The 22056-nt window shown below is 35.6% G+C and overlaps 1 protein-coding gene across 2 annotated transcripts in view; it reads right to left on the bottom strand.

The window, feature by feature from the left end:
- Positions 1-22056, bottom strand: part of TRAK2 (trafficking kinesin protein 2) — a 63486-nt gene that overhangs the window by 33354 nt on the left and 8076 nt on the right. For both annotated transcript variants that reach the window (XM_072813311.1, XM_072813312.1), the window contains one exon: positions 6218-6504. In XM_072813311.1, coding sequence (XP_072669412.1) covers positions 6218-6308 — 91 coding nt within the window. In that variant the 5' untranslated portion in view covers positions 6309-6504. The remainder of the gene's footprint in view (positions 1-6217; positions 6505-22056) is intronic.

Genomic DNA, 22056 nt, shown 5'->3' with positions numbered 1-22056 from the left:
TATCTTCCCTTGTTGTGTCAGTTGTCTTTTGGTTTTGTTGACTGTTTCTTTTGCTGTGCAAAAGTTTTCATCTTAAAAAAAAAAAGTTTTCATCTTGATGAAGTCCCAATAGTTCATTTTTGTCTTTGCTTCCCTTGCCTTTGGAAACATGTCTAGCAAGAATTTGTTGTGGCTGAGGTCAAAGCGGTTGTTGCCTGTGTTCTCCTCTAGGATTTTGACAAATTTCTGTCTCAAATTTAGGTCTTTTATCCATTTTGAGTCTATTTTTGTATATGGGGTGGGGAACTGGTCCAGTTTCCTTCTTCTGCATGCAGCTGTCCAATTTTCCCAGCATCATTTGTTCGAAGAAACTGTCTTTCTTCCATTGGATATTCTTTCCTGCTTTGTTGAAGATTAGTTGACCATAGAGTTGAGGATCTCATCCTCATCCTCATCCCAGAGGATCCATTTCTGGGTTCTCTATTCTGTCCCACTGATTTATGTGTCTGTCTTTGTGCCAGTACCATGCACTTCAATAGAGCTTGAAGTCCGGAATTGTGATGCTCTCAGTTTTGGTTTTCTTTTTCAACATTCCTTTGGCTATTTGGGGTCTTTTCTGGTTCCATACAAATTTTAGGATTATTTATTACAACTCTGTGAAATAAGTTGATGGTATTTTGATAGGGATTGTATTGAATGTATAGATGCTCTAGGTAGCATAGATGTTTTAACATTATTTGTTCTTCCAGCCCATGAGCATGGAATGTTTTTCCATTTCTTTGTGTCTTCCTCAATGTCTTTCATGAATGTTCTACAGTTTTCTGCATACAGATCCTTTGCGTCTTTAGTTAGGTTTATTTCTAGGTATCTTATGGTTTTTGGTGCAATTGTAAGTGGGACTGACTCCTAAATTTTTCTTTCTTCAGTCTCAGTGTACAGAAATGCAACTGATTTCTGTGTATTGATTTTATATCCTGCCATTTTATTGAATTGCTATGTGAGTTCTAGCAGTTTTGGGGTGGAGTCTTGGGTTTTCCATATACAGTGTCATGTCATCTGCAAAGAGTGAGAGTTTGACTTCTTTGCTGATATGGATGCCTTTTTTTCTTTTTGTTGTCTGATTGTTGAGGCTAAGACTTCTAGTACTTTGTTGAACAGCAGTGGTGTGATAGTGGACATCCTTGCCATGTTCTTGACGTTAGGGGAAAAATCTTTATTGCGGTTTCTCTTCCTATCAACTCCTCTTCACCCCACAACATGTTTGTTTAACAAAATTGCTAACCACATAAATTAGAAATTGTCTTTTAAGATGCATTAATGAAATTCTGAGAAAATTCAAGGTTACCAATTCCCTACTCACAAAGTTACTTTTAAAAACACATATACACTTAAGGTTTAAGATTAAATATCCTTGACTAGCTCCTTCTATTTGCTTTTGTATTTTTGATAATGTACTATTTACTACTCTCCTGATTATCCAGTCTTAACAACTTCCTTGATGACTTTTTAACTTCCAAATGTTCCCTCCACATGTCTACTTCTTTTTAGCTACATTGTGTCTATTTAGATTCAAGGATTCCTCTTGCTTCTCTTGAAGAGCCTCAAAATTGTTCTGGCCTCATTACACTCAAATTTTCCTCTACTTCTTCACATCTACATTATGTCACTCTCCTATACAAGACTAACAGAGGTCTGAATTTCATCTAGCTAGCCATTGGAGAGAAACTTTATGAATATTTGGGATAATTAGTAAACATCTTAGAAAGGTCATGGCTTCTCTTAGCAGGATTAAATTAATGCTAGAAGAAAGCATAGTACAGTATGATCTAAAGTGTGACCTAGAGAACTCCATTACAAAGATTAAAAACAAGCCTCAAAAGGATGGACCTTATTAGCAAGTAACTTAAGGATCTGTCAGAACAGATTTTAAGTCTTCCAAGGAAGACAAAAAAAATCTAAATATCTAACAATGTGACATTCAAAATATTCAGCATTTACTAAATATGCAAAGAATAAGCGAACTGTAATCCATTACCAGTAGTAAAATGAGTCAATAGGAATAGGCCCAATAATGACAAAGTAAACAACTTAAAAACAGCTATTATTAATATGCTCAAGGATTGAAAAGGAAAACATAAACTTGATGAAAAGAGAACAGAAGCTATATCAATCTTTATAAAACCCAAGTAGAAGTAGAGTACAATATCTAAATTGAAAAACTCACTGGATAACATTAACAGATTAGACATTCTCCAGAAGAAAAAAACAGCAGTAGACATGAAGACATAGTAATGTAAACTATCTAAAATGAAGCATAAAGAAAAAAAACTGGGGAAAAAAATGAACAGGTCATCAGTGATTTCTGTATCAAACAGTCTAATGTATATGCAATTGGAGCCACAGAAGAGGAGAGAGACAGAGCTAAAAGATTATTTGAAGGAATAATGGCTGAAATCTTGCAAATTTAATTAAAACTATAAATCCATAGTTCAAAGAAGCTCTACTCTAAGCAGGATAACACAAAGAAAACCCAAGAGAATATGTAAAAAGCAGAGAGAAAGACAAAGGAAACATTACATTTGAGGGAACAAAGACAAGAATAAACTCATCAGAAGCAATGCAAAATAGATGACAATAGAATGCTATTAAAATATATAAAAAGTCATCACAGAACTCTATACTGAAAACAGCTTTCATTAAAGGTGAAAAAAGACTTTTCAGACAAGCATATTGCCAGCTGACCTATAGTACAAGAAATATTAAACTTCCTCAGGCAAAAAGGACACAAAATGCAGAGTTCACTCTACAAAAAGAGATAAAAACTGACAGAACTGGTAAATCTGTATGTAAATATATGACTTTTATTCTCACAATTTATTCAATTTATAAATGTTTAGAGTAAAAACAGTAATTATGTATATAACTTGTAAATGTAAAAGACATAACAACAATATATAGAATGATGAGGAAAGAGAAGATTATTGTTGTAAGGATATCATTTTATGAAATAGTATAATGTTATTTGAGGATGTACTGCAGTAAGTTAATAACGCATATTGCAAACACAGAGCAACCACTTAGAAAAATGAGAAATGTACCTACTAAGTCAATAGTGGGATTAAAATGGAATCCTAAACAAAACAAAAGAAAATGAATACCCAAAACTCAGGAAAAAAGGAAAAAAAAAAAAACATTAAGTGGAACAAAGAGAAAATAAATAGTAGTACAGAATTTACTGACTCAACCAAATTTATAATTATATCAAATGTAAATTGTCTAGGGGTGCCTGGGTGGCTCAGCTGGTTAATCGGCCATCTTCAGTTTAAGTCATGACCCCAAGATCCTGGGATCCAGCCCCTCATTGGGCTCCCTGCTCAGCAGGGAATCTGCTTCTCCCTCTCCTTCTCCACCTGCCCTCATACTCTCACTTGCTCTCTCTCAAATAAATAAATGAAATCTTTAAAAAAGTGCAAATCATCTAGACACACCAATTATAAAGTAGAGATTTTCAGATTGAATTTTAAAAAAACAAGATCTAACTATAAGCTCTCTATAGATGTCCTTTAAATATTTAGGTAAGTTAAAGGTAAAAGGATGAAAAATGCTATCATACTAATTCTATACAAACTCTTTTCAAAAATAGAGGCAGGAATATTTTACAAATCATTTTATGAGGCCAGCATTATTCCAATACCAAAACAAACACATGCAAAAAAAAAGTACAAGCCAATAGTTTTCATAAATGGGGCACAACGCATACACACAAAACATTAATACAACAAATCCATAATCTATCAGAAGGATAATACATCATGGCCAAGGAGGGGTTTCCCCACAAAGTTGGTTTAAAAATTCAAAAGTAGAAAAAATTAAAAAGTCAATAGAATTCACCATTAACAGACTAAGAAAGAGAAACCATCTCAGTAGTGGAGATCAGGCATTTGACAAAATTCAACATCCATTCATGACAAAAATCTCTTATCCAACTGGGAGAAGAAAAACAACCCCCTAATTTGAAAAAGGCCATTCTAAAGAAAACTAATAGTGAGATTGTAACTTTTCTCTAATATTGGAAATATGGCAAGGATGTTTGTTCTCATTTTTATTAAAAAAATATACTGAGATCTTGCACTATTCAAAAAGGCAAGGAAAAGAAAGAAAACACATCTAAAATGAAAAGGAACAGACATGTAAAACTGTCTCCATTTGTAGACAACATTATGATTTACAAAGGAAATTCTAAGGAATCTATAAGAAAGCTAATGAAATTAAGCTGGGCTGCCTGGGTGGCTCAGTCAGTTAAGTGTCTGACTTCTTGATTTCGATCAGATCATGATCTCAGGGTCGTGAGATCAATCCCCACGTTGGGTTCTGTGTTAAACATGGAGCCTTCTTAAGATTCTCTCAGTCTATCCCTCTGCCCCTCCCCTCCGCCCCCTCCTTGCTGGTGTGCTCTATCTAAAAAAAGAAAAATCTTTTAGAAAAAAAAAATAAGTAAAGCAACTTTGCTACTACTTATCTAAATGCAAAAGCAAAAGCCATAAAATTTTTAAAGGACAACAAAGGAGAATATCTTTGTGATCCTGAAGTATGTGAAGATTTTTTAGAAGCAACACAAAAAAACTAAACTATTATAAAAACCAAAATCAATAACTAGACTCCACCAAAATTTAAAACTTTTGCCCTTCAAAAGGCATCAGTATCTGGCTGGCTCAGCCAGCAGAGCACAGGACTCTTGATCCTTGGGGTTGTGAGTTTGAGCCCTACATTGGGTGTGGAGATTACTTAAAAACAACAGCAAAGATGAAAAGGCAAGCCCATATAGGAGAAACATTTGCAACCCATAAGTCTAACAAAGGACTTATATCTAAATACATTTACAATTCAATGGTAAGAAAAATTTTACAATGGGCAAATGATTTGAACAGACAACTCAAAATAAGATCCAGAAATGGCCAATAAGCACATGAATAGATAGATGCTCAACATCATTAGTCATGGGGGAAAAATAAATTAAACCCACAAAGAGATACCAGTATATACCTACTAGAATGGCAGTGATCAAAAAAACTAACATTACCAAGTGTTGATGCTGCAGAACAGAGGTCAGCAAAGCAGGCTCTAGCCTGCTGCCTCTGCCCGATTTTGTAAATCAAGTTTTATTGGACCACAATCACATTTGTTTTTTATGTATTGTCTATGAGTGTTTTTCTGCTATAACATCAGAACTGAATTGTAGCAATTCAGCAATGAAAATGATTGAGTTACTGATACATGCTGCAATGTGGATAAATCTCAAAAACATTTTGCTGCACAAAAAAAGCCAGACATAAAAGACACAGACTAATTTATATTAAATTCTAGAACAAGCAAATTTGATCTATTGTGACAGAGAGCTGATCAATGGTTGTCAGAGGCCAGTGGTTGAGAGAAGGGGGCTCTGGGTACAAGGGAATTTTTGGGAGGGCAATAAAATGTTCTACAACTTGACTGTACCAGTGGTTACATGAGTGTATATATTGTCAAAGCCAAACTGTGCACTTAAAATGGTCATACTTTATCTTAATAAAGAGATTACAATAAAGCTGAATTTAAAAATGGAAAAAACTTTCAGTTTGGATAGATTTCAGAATTTTTTGAAGTTTAGAAAAGTACTGCTTTGTGTATACTGTATGATATATAACAACTACATTTGGTTTTGTAGCAACATCCCATATTTAAATACATTAGTACATTTTCAGCAAACAAACATTCACACTAAGTGAGGCTAAGTCTAGAAATAGCTATATAGGTCAGGTTTTGTGGACCAATGAATTTTATAGCCAAAGTTAAAACTCTGGGTTGTTCAGAGTTTTTTGATAAGGGCTTACAGGCCTGTACCTGTGTTTGAATAACCAATCTATAGGTCCTGAGAACTTCTTAAATGTCATGAACTGTTGTCATGTGTTTGCAGGGTAAGCAACTCTGTCTTTGTGGAAGATATGAGTAGAAAGACAAAAGGGGAAGGGAAGTATGATGTGGTTCCTGCTGACCAGGGCTCATGCGGTACAGGAGAATCCGACATGGACAACATACAACACAAAAGGCAGATTTTGATAATTCAGTAAGAGACCAGGAGAAGGAAAGACTGATTCAGTTGTCTCTCAGGAGATCAGGCTGGAAAGTGAGGCCAGGGTTACAATGTGGCAGATCTTATACACTAGGAATAGCACTTCAATATTTATCAAACTGGACTCACCAGTGATACTTTCTGAGTCTCTGTGATTGATATTCATGAGGTTTTCTTCACCTGTTGGTGATGTAAAAATGGCATTCTGTGATTGACTCATGCAGGATCCTTTCTTGCTTTGGTTGACAAGGACGGCTTTGGTATGATTCAGAGTAAAGGAAATCCATCAAGCCATTTAATAACGAAATGGATCTGGTCATAGATATTTTCTTTTAAACAGCTTTTTTCTGATGAGTCAAATGACATCTGCAGCAATGAGTGCTCTCATGTGATTATCATACGTGGAGAGTCATGACCTAAAACAAAGAACACATTAAGTGACTTTAGAATTCAGCATGCTCTTTTATAGTGGCAGTCCAATTACCTGGAATCTGTCGCTGAGAATGCTTTCCTAGTGATGTAACATACAACATGGATAAATCTCAAAATAATTATGCTGGATAAAAGAAAGGAGTAAAAAAAAAATATACAGTTTATTATTGCATTTACATAATTTTTTTTACATAAAATTTAAAAAAATGTACACCTATCTACAGTAACCAAAAGCAGATCAGTGGCTGCCTGGGGCTGGGGAAGGGATTAGCAAAGAACAGGAGAAAAGTTTGGGGCATGATGAATATGTTCATTATTGTGATGTGTGGTGGTGGTTTCACAATTATATACACATGTCAAATTGTTCACTTGAAATAGATGCAATCTACTAATACATTATAATAATGTTAAAAAATTTAAAGATAATCAACTGTTTAAAGTAAAATAATATAGACATGGGGTCTATAACATAAGAAGAAGTAAAATATATTACAATACTTGCACAAAGGTGAGGAGGAGAAAAATGGAAATATACTATTATAAGGCTTTTATATTATACATGAAATAGTAAAATATCTGTTGAAGGTAAACAGCAATAAGTTAAAGATGTATACTATAAACTGTAAAGTAGCCAATAAAATAACTCAAGAATTACAGACAATAAACTGACAAAGGAGATGATATGGAATAATATAGTTTCTCAACTCTGGCACTACTGATATTTGGGGATAATGCTTTGTCATGTGCCTTGCAGGATTTTTAGCAGTATGTCAGCAGAATTTTCTCACCAGACCCTCTCCCAGTTTTAAAACCAAAAATGTCTCCAGACATTGCCAAATGTCCCCTGGTAGGCAAAATCACTGCCAGGTGAAAACCACTGATATAAAAGGTGCTCAACCTCATTTATAACTAACATAGATAAAAATGTAAAGAAATTATTTTTCATGTATTAGATTAGCAAACACTGTTTTATTATATCCCTTGTTGGAGAGGGGTCAATAATTGTTTTGAGGCAGCTTCAGCTTTCTCCAACAGCAGACCTTTGAACCCTCAGGTCTTGGCATATTTGTGATGCCTGGACACACTCACTGTAAAGCCCAGTATAATTTGATAATATTCAGTAAGACAGGATAGAGAAGCAGCACTCATACTGTTGATAAAAAGTACAAACTGGTACAAGCTTTTTGAAAGGCTAGTTGGCAATGTCTACCAAATTTTTAAGCGCACATACACCATAATTCAACAATTCTACCACTAGGGATTTATAATAGGGATATACTCACAAAGTATATGACAAAATATAGGCACAAGAATGCCCATATGGTATTTTTTTAAAGCATAAACACATGACCATAATGAAAATATCCATAAAGAAATGGCTTAATAATGGTACCAACAGAGGAATGTAATGCATTAAATATGTGTATACTTGAAAAAATTGTTATCAGTTAAGAAAACTGTTCAATACTAAGTATTAGCCTGGCTTTATATCAAAAGACAGTCTCTACCAAATAGTCTCTACTTAGCAAATTGCAGCTTCTATTTATGGCTAATTCATTCTCATGCATACTATTTATAGGCATTGTAAACATTCAGTGTTTTACAAGAGTTACCCCTAAGAAATGGAAAGAAACAAAACAAAGGCATTTAAAAGCAGATGAAAAATGGTCACTGAGGTAGAACAAAGCAGTGTTAGTAAACACTAGTGAAGAGAGTTTAAGAGGTGAAATGGACCACAGAATTAAACATTACAGAAAAGGCAAAGGACAGATTTGGTTTAAAAAAGGGGTACTAAAGGGATCCCTTGGTGGCACAGCGGTTTGGCGTCTGCCTTTGGCCCAGGGTGCGATCCTGGAGATCCGGGATCGAATCCCACGTCGGGCTCCCGGTGCATGGAACCTGCTTCTCCCTCTGCCTATGTCTCTGCCTCTCTCTCTCTCTCTGTGTGTGTGTGACTATCATAAATAAATAAAAAATTTTTAAAAAAAGGGGGGTACTAAAAAAGATAAAATAAAAATAAAAAAATTTAAAAAAAAGGGGTACTAGGACCATAAAATCAATATTAACCTTCTAGAAACCAATTCAACCAAGAAGTTAGGCCCAAAGCTAGGCTGCGAGGAGTCAGGAAGTGAAATGATGAGAATGGAGTTTACTAAATATAGACCAGGATTTCCAATACCACCTTTCAGGTTTACACAACAATAAAATTTCAAAAACTTCTGTGGTTATTGGCATTGGATTGGATTGCCTTTTCTTGGAAAAATACATTTTGTAAGGAAAAAAGACATAATGGAATATACAACAGTCCTTCTCAAAAATGGAGTTTATAATATTATGCTGACATAACAAAAATTAATTTTTCTATATTTGAATTCAGAAAATTTTACTTTATTTATTTTTTAAAGATTTTATTTATTTGTTCATGAGAGACATACAGAGAGAGAGGCAGAGACATAGGCAGAGGGAAAAGCAGGTTCCATGCAGGGAGCCTGACATGGGACTGGATCCTAGGTCTCCAGGATCATGCCATGGGCCGAAGGTGGCGCTAAACTGCTGAGCCACTCAGGGATCCCCACAGATTCTTAACTATAGAGAACAAACCCAACAGAATGGAGGTGGGTGGGAGGATGGGTTAATTAGGTGATGGGGGTTAAGGAGTAACTAATAATGAACATCAGGTGTATGGAAGTGTTGAATCACTATATTGTACACATGAAACTAGTATCACACTGCATGTTAATTGAAATATAAAAACTTTAAAAAATTGTTTTACATATAACTGTTTTCTTGAAATATGTCTGTCAAAACAGCAATCTGCACTAGCTCATGCAGCAGTATTTGTTGAGGTACTTTAACTCCAGTTGTCAAAAATTCATCTTCATATCTAAGATCAATCTATTGTATGCAACTGAATTCTTCCTTATGTACCTTATTGTCCAAATTGCCATTCCTAAATCAATCCCTCAAGGGGAACAGAATTAAAATTGGATCAAACCAGTAAAGATTTATCTGCCCACCCCTGGAAATTGGGAGGAACAGGAAAGCAACCTGAAGTTTATGACCACCAGCTATTGGAACAAAATGTCAACTAAGGGTTCTGCCGTCAAAAAAGTGAGGGAGCCGATGATCCTTGAGTAGGCAACCAAAAGCATCCCCTGCATAAGTTTTTATGTCACATATGATCTTTACCAAGGTCTTTTAAATTATAATACTCCAGAGACCCAGATCTATAGATTATAAACCCAGCAGTTTATTTTAAAAAATAGAATGGCAATACGAATATAAGAATAAACATACTAGGGCAGCCCCCTTGGCACAGCGGTTTAGCTCCGCCTGCAGCCCAGGGCGTGATCCTGGAGACCCAGGATCGAGTCCCATATCAGGCTCTCTGCATGGAGCCTGCTTCTCCCTCTGCCTGTGTCTCTGCCTCTCTCTCTCTCTCTGTCTCTATGAATAAATAAATAATGTTTAAAAAAAAAGAATAAACATATTAGTGTATAATAGGCCTAGAGCACAGTCAGCAAACTGCTGCCTGAAAGCTGAATTTGGCCTGCCACCTGTTTCTGTATGACCTGTGAGCCTAGAATAGTTTTTGTATTTTTAAATAGTTGCAAAAAAATCTAAGTTAAAATGTTACATAATATGTGACAATTATATGAAATTCAAATTTCAGTAGTCACAAATGAAGTTTTACTAGAACACAGCCAGACTCATTGGTTCATATATGATCAATTTGGTTGTTTCCATGCTATAATGGCTGAGAGCTTACAGTCAGGCAAAGCCTAACATATTTACTATCTGACCCTTTACAGAAAAAGTTTGCCAACTCCTGATCTAATAGTAAAATAATTCAAGCATCAAATAACCATCTGTCAGAAGTTACAAATTTGCTTGTAAATAAAATAGAGGAGAGGAAGATAAAGAAGGAAGAAGAGAGGGAGGAGGAGGGGAATGAAAAGGGAGAGAATAGAAGCAAAGTGCCTCTCATACTGGTCCAAATTGGTTTTTTAAACAGAACTATGGGGATCCCTGGGTGGCGCAGCGGTTTGGCGCCTGCCTTTGGCCCAGGGCGCGATCCTGGGGACCCGGGATCGAATCCCACATCGGGCTCCCGGTGCATGGAGCCTGCTTCTCCCTCGGCCTGTGTCTCTGCCTCTCTCTCTCTCTCTCTGTGACTATCATAAATAAATAAAAATTGAAAAAAAAAAATAAACAGAACTATGGCACTTTACCATATTTTAATCAAAGACCACTGTGATACTCTAATGATAACCTTGGGACATTACCCACTAGCTGGTTTAATCTTTAATATTTACATTAGCACTTGTATTTTTTCTGTTTTTTTTTTTTTAATTTACATGTATCACACAGAAACAGAAAAATAAACTATATAAGTTTCAACTATGGATTCCAGACCTTTACTCTAGAGGATTGCTTTTTAATTAGCTTTAGAGGTACTGTTCATTGTTTAGTCTTAACTCTTAAATATAAGAATAAAGAAAACCAAGTTGAATATAAAACTAAGTCTACCTTTAAAGTCAGGCAGGAAGAATCCAGACCTCCAGGGTAATCCAAGAACCTGCCTAACATAAAGGGTGTGCACCAGGTCAGGGATGATCTGTAAATGATATGTTCTTCCCAGTGATTCTTTAGAACTAAGTAAACCCTTTGGATATACCCTGGTCTAGATCTGAGCCCCTCAATATGATTAATATAGAGTAGCCAGTGCTGAGTATAAAAACATGTATGCACCTTGGCATTAGATGAGCCTGAATTTTCATCTTATCTACTGGTTTTCTGACTCTGAGTATTATTATTTAATAGTTCCTCATTGTGAAGGCGATAATTAACTATTCTTCATAGGGACAGTCAGGTATGAGAACTAATAAGAAATACAAATTCCTAGTTTGGTACCTGACATACATGCTTATTCCCTTCAGCGTTCCCCTTTTGTTTGGGCCTGAAGAAAAGATGATGTCTTCTGCCCAATATTTCTTAAATTTCTGGCTCAACAGCCGACTCTGAGCTCAGAATAGCTACCCTGTTTGAGTATGTAATAGATGTAGTCTGCAGATTGAATAGTCTTCATATGGAAAGAGAAAGGAACTAAGCAATAAAGTAACAAGTGCCTTATAAAGCAAGACTACTGAAGATTATTCCTGAAGCTCATTTCCTCATGGATTCTGGGGAAGGGTTGTTATAATAAAAGCCTTAACTATAACTAGTACTTTTATTCTTAGCATAATAGCTGTATTAGTTTCCTATTGCTACGGCAACAACAAATTACCACATTTAGTGGTTCAAACCACTAAACCAATCCATTATCCTACAGTTCTAGACATCAAAGGATGAAGTGGTTTCAATGGCCCCAAACCAAGGTATTGGCAGGACTGTGCTTCCTCTGAAGGCTTTGGGGAAGAATCCATTTTCTTGTCTCTTCTAGCTTCTAAAACTGCATTCCTTGGCTCAGGGCCCCTTCCTCCATCTTCAAAGCAGTAACTCAGCATCTTCAAATCTCTCTGTTTCCATTGCTACACAACCTTCTGCCAAATCTCCCTCTACCTCCCTCATATAAGGACATCTATGATTACATTTAAGGCCCAATGAGATAATCCAGGATTAACCGCATCTCAAAATCCTTAATTCAGTCCCTTTTGCAAAATCCCTTATGACATATAAAGTAATATTCATAGGTTCCAGGAGATTAGGATCTGGGTGTCTTCGACAGCTATTATTCAGCCTATAGAGTGGTTAAGAACATGGATCTAGGAGCTAGACTGTCTCTGTTTGAATCCCAATTCCATCACTTACTAGCTGTCTGACTTTGGACAAATTACTTAATCTCAGTTTTTTATGTGTAAAACAGGCCTAATAACAAGGTCTACTTATTTGGTTGCTATGAGGATTAAGCGGATTATGAGAAGATAATTGGAACACCTATCTCAGAGGGTCATTGAGGGAATTACACGAGTTAATACATGTAAAGCTCTTAGAACAATGCTCTTAGATTACAGTAAATGCTATGCAAATATTAGTTATTATTTTTATCATCATCAAATAGTATTATCATTACTGTTACTGTGCCTTATACAAAGTTGGGAACAGTGTAAACCCTACTCTTGACCACTTAATGGCATCTTCTCTTAACATAAGAAGAAATCACTCCCCACAAAAAAGAAATCCCATTTACTTCCTGCCCTGTAATAAGTAAGTAATGTTAGTTTAATGCCATTAATCATTTTTCTTTCTATCTCTCTGATGTATGAATAAAATAGCTTGCAGAGTCAGAGTCCTAAATGTAGTAGAAACTGCTGGCAAACTCTGGCAAGCACAAACATCACATTTTCAGTGCCCTTCCCAGTTTGTACAACATATTCTAGTACTTCCTTCAGCACCAACTATTTTCTATGCTGGATCTTTATTCACTCTTTTCACTTCACTGCTTTTCTTCAATCAACCAAGCATGCATTATTTAACAAAAAGCCAGCCTCTGTAATTCATGCACACTTAGGAGAAAATAAAGTAAAACAGCCAAGTGACTCATTTAAACAAGAATAAGACTTAAGGAAAAAAAAACAACAACCAAAACCTTTCATTGATAGAAATAAGAAATATTGTTGGAAGAAAAAAAAAACAACATGGCTAAGGGCTGAGTTTAGCCTAGCCATGGAAACAAAATGGTCAACAGTGTGTGCCAAAATATAGGCCCTGTGCCTTAAAAAAAATCTTACTACTTTCTTAAAACTGATACTCTGGCAAAAACAGCCTTATAGAAAAGGCTAAAACAATTCAGAGAAACTTCATCTTAATAGAAGCACAGAGCCTAGAATTAAAGTAAACATAAAGATTTAACAAACATTTAAATTAGAAATATATCTTAAAATGTTATTGTACAAAAAAAAAAAATGTTATTGTACAAATAAAACTTTGGAGATTAATTTAAAGTAGATATTGTCTGCTCATCTGCATGAAGTGGGAAGAGTGCCAATCACCATCAGCAGGAGCTCTTTTAGGCAGTGACAACCCTAATCCAGTCAAAAGATAATCTGTATAATTTAAAAACTACTATGTTTCTAGATTAAATAATAGATTTTTGACAAAGATAGAGACTAATTTTAATATTGTCTAGGTACATCAAAGATAAGATTTACTAAAAACCCAATAATTTTAAAACCAGGTATTAAACCACAAAAAGAAAATATGATGGTTTTAGAGTTCAGAGTTGAAAGAAAAGGGACGGTGTCACCACCAAATTCCAACCTGAGGAGTGAGCAGCAGAGCTTACAAAGGCAGAGACCAGGGGCAGCCCAGGTGGTTTAGTGCTGCCTTCAGCCCAGGGTGTGATCCTGGAGATCCGGGATCCAGTCTCATGTCAGGCTCCTGATGGAGCCTGCTTCTCCCTCTCTCAGAGAGGCCTGTGTCTCTGCCTCTCTCTCTCCCTCTCATGAATAAATAAAATCTTAAAACAAAACAAAACAAACAAACAAAAAAAAGTCAGAGAGCACATATCAACACCAGGTACAGCTGCACTGATACGCCCTAGTATATTACACTGGCTATATTCAGCACCAGTGTCCTATCAGCAGTTGTAGGGTTCACCCTTAGGAAAGAGAAATTGTGCATTGTACCCAGCAAATACTTTGTCCCTCTTCTTTAGTGATCTTTTTTAGATTAAAGATGAGTAGGGTTGGGGCACCTGGGTAGTACAGTCGGTTAAGCGTCCAACTTTTGGTTTCCATTCAGGTCAGGGTCATGAGTTCAGCTCCATGCTGGCCTCTGTGATCAGCACAGCAGCCTCTTGAAATTCTCTCTCCCTGTCCTCCTCCCTGCTCTCTCTTGCTCTCTCTCAAATAAATACATCTTAATAAAAAAAAAAAAAAAAAAAAAGATTGGTAGGGTTTTCAGAATATGAAATACACAGGGGCAGCTCTACTTACAAACAAGTTGGATTCCAAAAGGCTGTTGAATCCATTCGTTTAAAAGTCCAAAACCATGAGTGAGATTTAGGCGTATGGGTTCCACATTGCCTCCTAACTGATATATTTTAAGTATTTTTAAAAACTGCCCTGTTATGTTTATAATGAACATTCGCTGAGGCAGACAACCCCTCCCTGCCACAATCTCTACTAACAGGAGAAGGGAGTGAACCTCTGGCAGCTAAGGCATCCACACCAGAGCTTCACCTGAAGATTAAGAAAAATGGTGAACCCATGGTGCCATCTGCAGTTTTTGATAATTTTCCACAATAGCACTTGCATTCACCATGCTTAGCCTTTCAACTCTTGAACTCCTAACTCCTAACTAACTCCTAACTGAATCTTTGTCTATATAGGCATCCCACTTCAACAATGGTCCTCTGCCAAAAGCGTTTCATTCACATTTCTTCACCTTTGGCTGTAAACTGCACAGGTATATCTTTTTTCATGGAATTATGCTTCATAATCATTCTTATGGTCTAATCATATATCTAACATGTGTAATTTTCTCATTTTTAATTTTTTACACTATTTCTACTTTTGTGTCCATCAATCTATCACTAGCACTGCTTTTAGGGACAAAATGGGGTTTGTAATATTTATAAAACACCTCAAAACTATATATATAAAACATACATGCTACAAATAACAATAATGGCTGAATTGAAAATAACCATCTGATGGTGATCACTGGAGCTAAATCTGCTCTGGAGCATACTCTGCCCCTAGCCAAAAGGCTCCTAAATTATACATTTTAAGCAGTTGAGTTTGCATTTAAAGAGATTTATAAGGAAGTAAACCTACCATACAAGAACAGGGTTTTCTTATACATTTGATATAATTTTGGATGTTGCTTATGCTTGGTATTTCATTTCAAGACAAATATTAAAGGTCTAAAGAAAAGTTTAGCCTGATGTCTTGTTTGCAAAAGATAATGAATTTATATTCTTTGAAAGTAATCCAGCCCAGACTACGTAAGTGGGAAGGGATACAGTTTCTCTGTACTTTCCTCAACAAATAATGAATAGCAAGGGAATGTGTGACAGCTAATAAGTATCTGTCATTCATCAGAGTTTTAAAATCATTAAGAACTAAAGCTACCACAGCAACACCGAAGAAGGCTTCCTAGATAAGGGACCATTTGTGAATCAATGATCCATTTTATGGAAGAGCAGCCACATTACACAACTGTGGTTGTACATTCCATATTTTACCTTTTATAAAGTTAGGGAAATAATCCAAAAGCAAAAAAATATTAGGGGCTTTTTCAACAATGCAAGATCCAGTCATTATCAGAAGCCATTTTGTTTCATATTTTACATTTAAATCCTCATCTAAGTACAATGACAGTTATCAAAATATGAACCCAATTACAAGGAAAATGTTAAATCATGCTTCCATAACTACTCTTTGAGAAGTTATGAAAAGAAGATTTAAAAGAAAATATTAAAAGACAATATTTTTGATGCTTAAGTAATTAAATTTCACCCATCTGGAAAATTCATACATCCAAAGTGCTGGAGTACCAACTATGGCATCTAACAAAATAGAATTGCCTACTAATTACACCTCTCAAATTTTATGCCTCTTTCCATCACTCATTTTTTTCAAACTCCTTTCTATAAAAAATTGGGATTGGCTTAGAAATATGAAAAACAAAGTAAATTATTTTCTGGCAGTCAAAAATAATTTAGTGATATCAAATGATAGTTTAGTCAAAGAAAAGAGGATAGAGGGGATCGCTGGGAGGCTCAGCGGTTTGGCGCCTGCCTTTGGCCCAGGGCGCGCGATCCCGGAATCCTGGGATCGAGTCCCACGTCCGGCTCCCAGCATGGAGTCTGCGTCCCTCTCTCTCATAAATAAATAAATGTTAAAAAAAAAAAAGAGGATAGAAAATAGTACAAAGATACTAAATAAACACAAACCTCAAAATGGGTAGACGAGTCTCACATTCACAAAATAATGTTGATTTTATTTCTCTAAGAGAAAGAGCAACTTGACACTTAAACTCTACACTTAAACTCTACTTGAAATCTTGTATCCTTTTAAGAGAGCACTCTTTTCTTTGTATGATCTGGCAAAAAAAGCTACACAATACTATATAGTTTATTCAATTCTAATATTGCAAAAGCTTTTACAAGATAGGGTTTTCTTAGAATTTCTAAGGAGTGAAACTGAGTTTAGTATGAATTATTTAAATATTTGAAAGTGATAAATGGGGAAAATAGGTACACATTTCATCATCTCAACATATGATAACAGAGCTGCTCTTAGGAAAGAAATGCTTTTTGTTTGAGAAAATACACAGAAAAGCCACTTGTGGAAGGTGAGGCCTTGCAGCATCGAAGGGAAGGCTAAGATGCTCTGCATTAGACTAGGGAAATAACTGTTTTCTCTTTCTCTGGATGGGGAGAGAGAAGGCAAGGGAAAGGAATCCTATCCAGATGGCAGTAGCTCAGAGGCCACAAGAACACCAGGAATTTACAGAAATCTTACAGAGGGTTTTGGTTTCCCCCTAACATGAAACTGAAGGTTCAAACCAACCATTTTTAGCTTTTAAAGGATCTGTCTGGACAACTAGTTGACATTTGGGTTATAGACACATTGAAATACTTGTTCACAAGAGCAGATGGTGTCAAGAACTTATATTCTGGAATATTAATAAAATCATAATTGCTATTATATTTTAGAATCTTTTTTAAAAACAGAAATCTTTATGTCCTTTTGATTAAAAGAAAGGAAAAAACAATTATAGGTCTTCAAAAATGGGTAATGCAGAGTAAATGGCATCACAGATTTGGGATTTCTTGTTCTTGTAACCAAATATGGGGGGAAATATCTCGAGCAGAGACATTTTATATAAGAGATTCCACAAAAGAATATGTACTATATTGCTAGAACCAAATACACTTTTCCCCAACAAATCAGAAAGTATTTTCTTTCAATACTGACTGGCAAAACTTAGGTAGTAGATTAAATCAAGAGACATAATCATCTAAAAACCTGCAAATAGTTCACAGAAAATTAAAAAATAAACTGAACAGATATAATCATGCTGGCAGACCTAAGAGTATTATTGTATAATCTGCTCTTCAAATACCATAGCTTAGAAGACCCCTTGAAACTCCACTTTAACACAGCAGTAGGGTAAATACAAATTTTAAAAACAGAAATAATTAAATAAAAGTAGAAAACATGTGTCTTTATTTCTCTTTGTCCCCTCTAATAACCAAATGAAAACTTACTTTTGGTGGCTTTAAAAATGATCCTAAATCCTTCAATTATTTTAAACTCAAAATATATAAAAGCTTTCCAAAGAAGAAGTTTCCAAAAGATGCCAAAAGAAAAACTGTAAGCACTACAGCTCTTCAGATCAACAAAGTAATCAGTGGCACCAGAACATGCAATCTTCTATGACCAGGAACAGGGTGTAACTTAAAATGGGGGTGAGTGGTCAGGACAGAATATTATAAACATATTTATAAACATATATATTTCTAGAATGATTTCTAAAATTCTGCATATCTAAGACATGTAACCATTTTAGTAATGTAATTCTACCAAGCAAAAATATGTTCAAATTACATTGAGGTTTAAATACTAGTCATTGATAAATAAATACATACATACATACATACATACATACAAACTAGTCATTGTTTTCCAAACCAGTTGTCACAATTAACTCCAGGACTTCAAGATAAGGTTGTCCTTTGAGGGAGAATTGACATGTAATGGGTGGTTCTGGTATGCCAATGAAATTCAGGAACCATGTAAGAAAATATCAATTTTTTGAGCTACAGCTATTATCTTTCACTCGGGAGACAGATTCTGAGCTTGAAGGGCACATAGGTAGGCAGTGGAGAGCATTTAGGAACCCTCCTTCTCCACTTGCCTCATTAAGAGCTAGTAGCCCATTCTTCAGATTTTATAATGGGCCTTCTCCTTTCTCTCCTAAGGAATCTCATCTACTTTAAAAGCCTTAATTTCCAATTATATTATAATTACTTCCCAAATCTCTACTTTAAGTCCAAATTGGCATATGACTTTAAACTGGAACTCTCAATATCAGTTATGTCAATACCATAAATATATCAATATATATATTTATATAAAACCAATACCATAAATTCATCACTTTCCAAATTGAAATTATATCCTTCTCCCATGAAATGTTTTTTCCTGCTCTACTAATTAGTTAATATTATCAAGTCACCTGATCAGCAGAGCCAGAAATCTAAGAGTCATCTTTTTTCTCAATTTCTGCTTTCCATGTAGTCACCTGTTCCTGTCAATGTATTATCTAAGCCTGTTACTATGGTCTTAGTTCAAGCCCTTCTTTCTCTCTAGCTACTGCAAGAGCTGCCAACTAGTCATCTAGACTCAGCCCTCTTCTACTCTGAGCTAGTGAGGCTCTTGGAATGCCTACTGCTACTCAGGCCACCCTCCCTATGCCCTTAGCATATACTGTATCTTGTGGTTCAGATGTCCTCCATGTCTAAATGTACACACACTAACATAACTTTTGTTAACTTGATTTCTCTCGCAGACTTTTCTATAAACGAAAATTATAGTAATTATGTAAACCAAAACATACAGTCCACTTGATTGTTCTGTTGTATATTAAGAACGGATATGGGATCCCTGGGTGGCGCAGCGGTTTGGCGCCTGCCTTTGGCCCAGGGCCCGGTCCTGGAGACCCGGGATCGAATCCCACGTCGGGCTCCTGGTGCATGGAGCCTGCTTCTCCCTCTGCCTGTGTCTCTGCCTCTCTCTCTCTCTCTCTCTCTGTGACTATCATAAATAAATAAAAAATTAAAAAAAAAAAAAAAGAACAGATATCCTAGCATATCGATTTTTTAGTGAGTTTGCTTAGTGTGTGTTTTCCTCCAGACCTATCAACTCAGAGTACACTGGGAAAACCTTCCATTTCTAGACATAAACAACTGAATAGGAGACCTCACTGCCCTATGAGACTTTTCCTGAGCAGGAACTATCTTCTTTTGACAATGAAAACAACCCAAAACTTCTTTGTTAAATTCATGAATTTACTGTAGAATATAACAAGTGAAACTAGCACTACAGAAGTTTTCTATAAGATCAGTTTATAATGTTAAACAATTGATAATAAAGACACAAGCCTTCTGTGTTTCAAATGAAAAATGCATGATAAATAAATTCTCAATTCTGTTCAAAATTCAGTCTTTTCTAATAATAATAGCTAACACTGACAGAGCACTATGTGCTAGGCATTGGAATAAATGCTTTGTGCACATGATCCCTTTTAATCCTCACAACAACTCAAAGATGTGAATATTATTATTGTCATCATTTTATAGATAAGAAAACTGAAGCTGAGAGGTTAATTAACTTGCCCAAGCTAGAAGACCCTGAATCAAACCCAAGACTATGTTTTTTCAAAGCTGGGACTTCCAACCCTTGAGCTCTACTAGCAAGGGACCAGGAGTGTAAGGGATAATGAGTGTGTAGTTTGAGAAATTCTCTCTCTCCACTCCAGTTTGCAAAAAACACATATTGATTAATAAATAAAGAAAAACAACAAAATAAGGCTCCAAATTTTTTTAGTCCCCGTTTTTTAAAGTGGTATATTTGCTTTTAGAAATAAGTCATCTGATCCTAAAACTGGCTGTATTTACAACGAAGCAGAATGATCTGTGTTCTTATGTACATCATGTCATAAGAATTCCAAATCTCAGTTTGATTTTGTCTTTAAAAGGGTTATTCTACAGTATCAAGAAAAGAATGCAGATGTATTGCTATAAACTGGGAATAATTCTGTTATGTGTTCAGAGCTGCTAAAATTAGTGGAATATCGACCAAAATAAATCCTTATCCAATAAATAAGTCTACCTGTATCTTAGTATCTTGCAAATGCTGGGCATTCAATATTTATTGAATGAATCAACCTCTAGTTAAGTTACATCCTTGGAATCTGTACTAGGGAGAAAAATGAAACTACATTAGAAACCTAAGACTGTCAGAGCATTTGAAAATTGTGAGCTTTCTTAACCCAATCTATAAAAATCTATACAGGCTTCTTAAGATGTCAGTTACAGGCAGAGCTATATCAATTAACCCCACCAGTTACAAGGAAGTTGCAAACATTCCCTAGAGATGGGCTTGACAACACTGGCAACAATCACAAAAATTTAAATAGCAACTTCCCCCAAGTTTCCTAAGATATTAAGGTATTAAGATATTTTCCCTCTAAAGTTAAAACATGGAATGAGAAAAGTCCAACTTGTATAAGGGGGGTGGGCGGGTGGAGAAAAGTCCTTAGAACAGACCGAAAAGAAGTGGATGACTCAGGGTCATTACTATGACTAGCAATCACTGCATCATAATATATAGTGACTATAGCTATAACCTCTGGATTATATTTTTAAAGAGCTCTTTTTCCTACAATAAATGGTGTGAAATGCTAACTTTTTGGAGATTTTAAGTCTACTTCTTATTTTGTTCTCCTCCTCACCGCTGCACTATCAAGCATTACACTTTGCTGTTGCAGTGTGCCTCTCTGCTTTCTACCCTGCTGTTGGCTGAGAAACCAGATAAACCAGGTTATCAGAGAACCCAGAAGGTGTCTGCATGAGATTGAACCCTAGGACCTGTTTTTCTGCTCTTGGCTGTTTCCTCAAGTAACTTTCTTTCTTTCATCCCTCCAGCACTAGGGATTTAGTTGGCTTGCTTCTCTCCCTTTAGCAATCTTGTCAAGTCCTTTTCTCACCTGGTATTCTTTTTTCATTTCTGTAGGCTGGCTATGAATACACTCTGTCCCTTCTTTATTGTCTTCCAAAAAAGGATAGGTTCTTCTCTCTTTTGTGAGAATTTTAATGTTAATCACTAAAGAGAAATACATAGTAGACTACAAACATGGAAAAAATGGTTTGGGAAATCTTTTTTTTTTTTTTTTTTTTAAGATTTTATTTATTTATTTGACAAAGAGAGAGTGCACAAGCAGGGGGAGCAGCAGAGGAAGAGGGAGAAGCAGGCTCTCTGCCAAGCAGGAAGCCCAATGTGGGGCTCAGTCCCATAACCCTGGGATCATGATTTGAGCAGAATGCAGTCACTTAACCAACTGAGCCACTCAGGTGCTCAGTTTAGGAAATCTTAAAAATTTTCATTATGTTCTTACTCCTTAATCAGTATTTACTGACTCTTCATCTTGGATGTTACCCAAGCTCACTTTCTTCCTTGCTACAATACTGTGAGCTCTTTGAATGAAGTTATTTTATTTTTGGATGCCCCAAACCTAAAAGCAACAGTTACATAGCAGGCTCGAAATACATGCCTAACTATGAGCTTAAAGATTAAAGACGATGAGCTTAAAGATTAAAAATGTCAATACACTGAATTACAGAAGTAATTTAATGAGCAAAAAACTGATTACTAATACATTTCGGTCCAATATCAATTAAATGAATTGCCTTGAAAAATTAAGCAAAGATTGAACATTTGAAAGAAAACACTGTATTTGATTTATGAAAAACTATGAGTTTGCTGTCAAATGGTACCTTATCATTTTTTAAAGATTTTATT

The sequence above is a fragment of the Canis lupus genome, chromosome 36 (assembly GCF_048164855.1).
Source record: "Canis lupus baileyi chromosome 36, mCanLup2.hap1, whole genome shotgun sequence".
Lineage (NCBI taxonomy): Eukaryota > Metazoa > Chordata > Mammalia > Carnivora > Canidae > Canis > Canis lupus.
The sequence above is the reverse complement of the archived record's forward strand: the minus strand, read 5'-3'. Positions and strand labels throughout refer to the sequence as shown.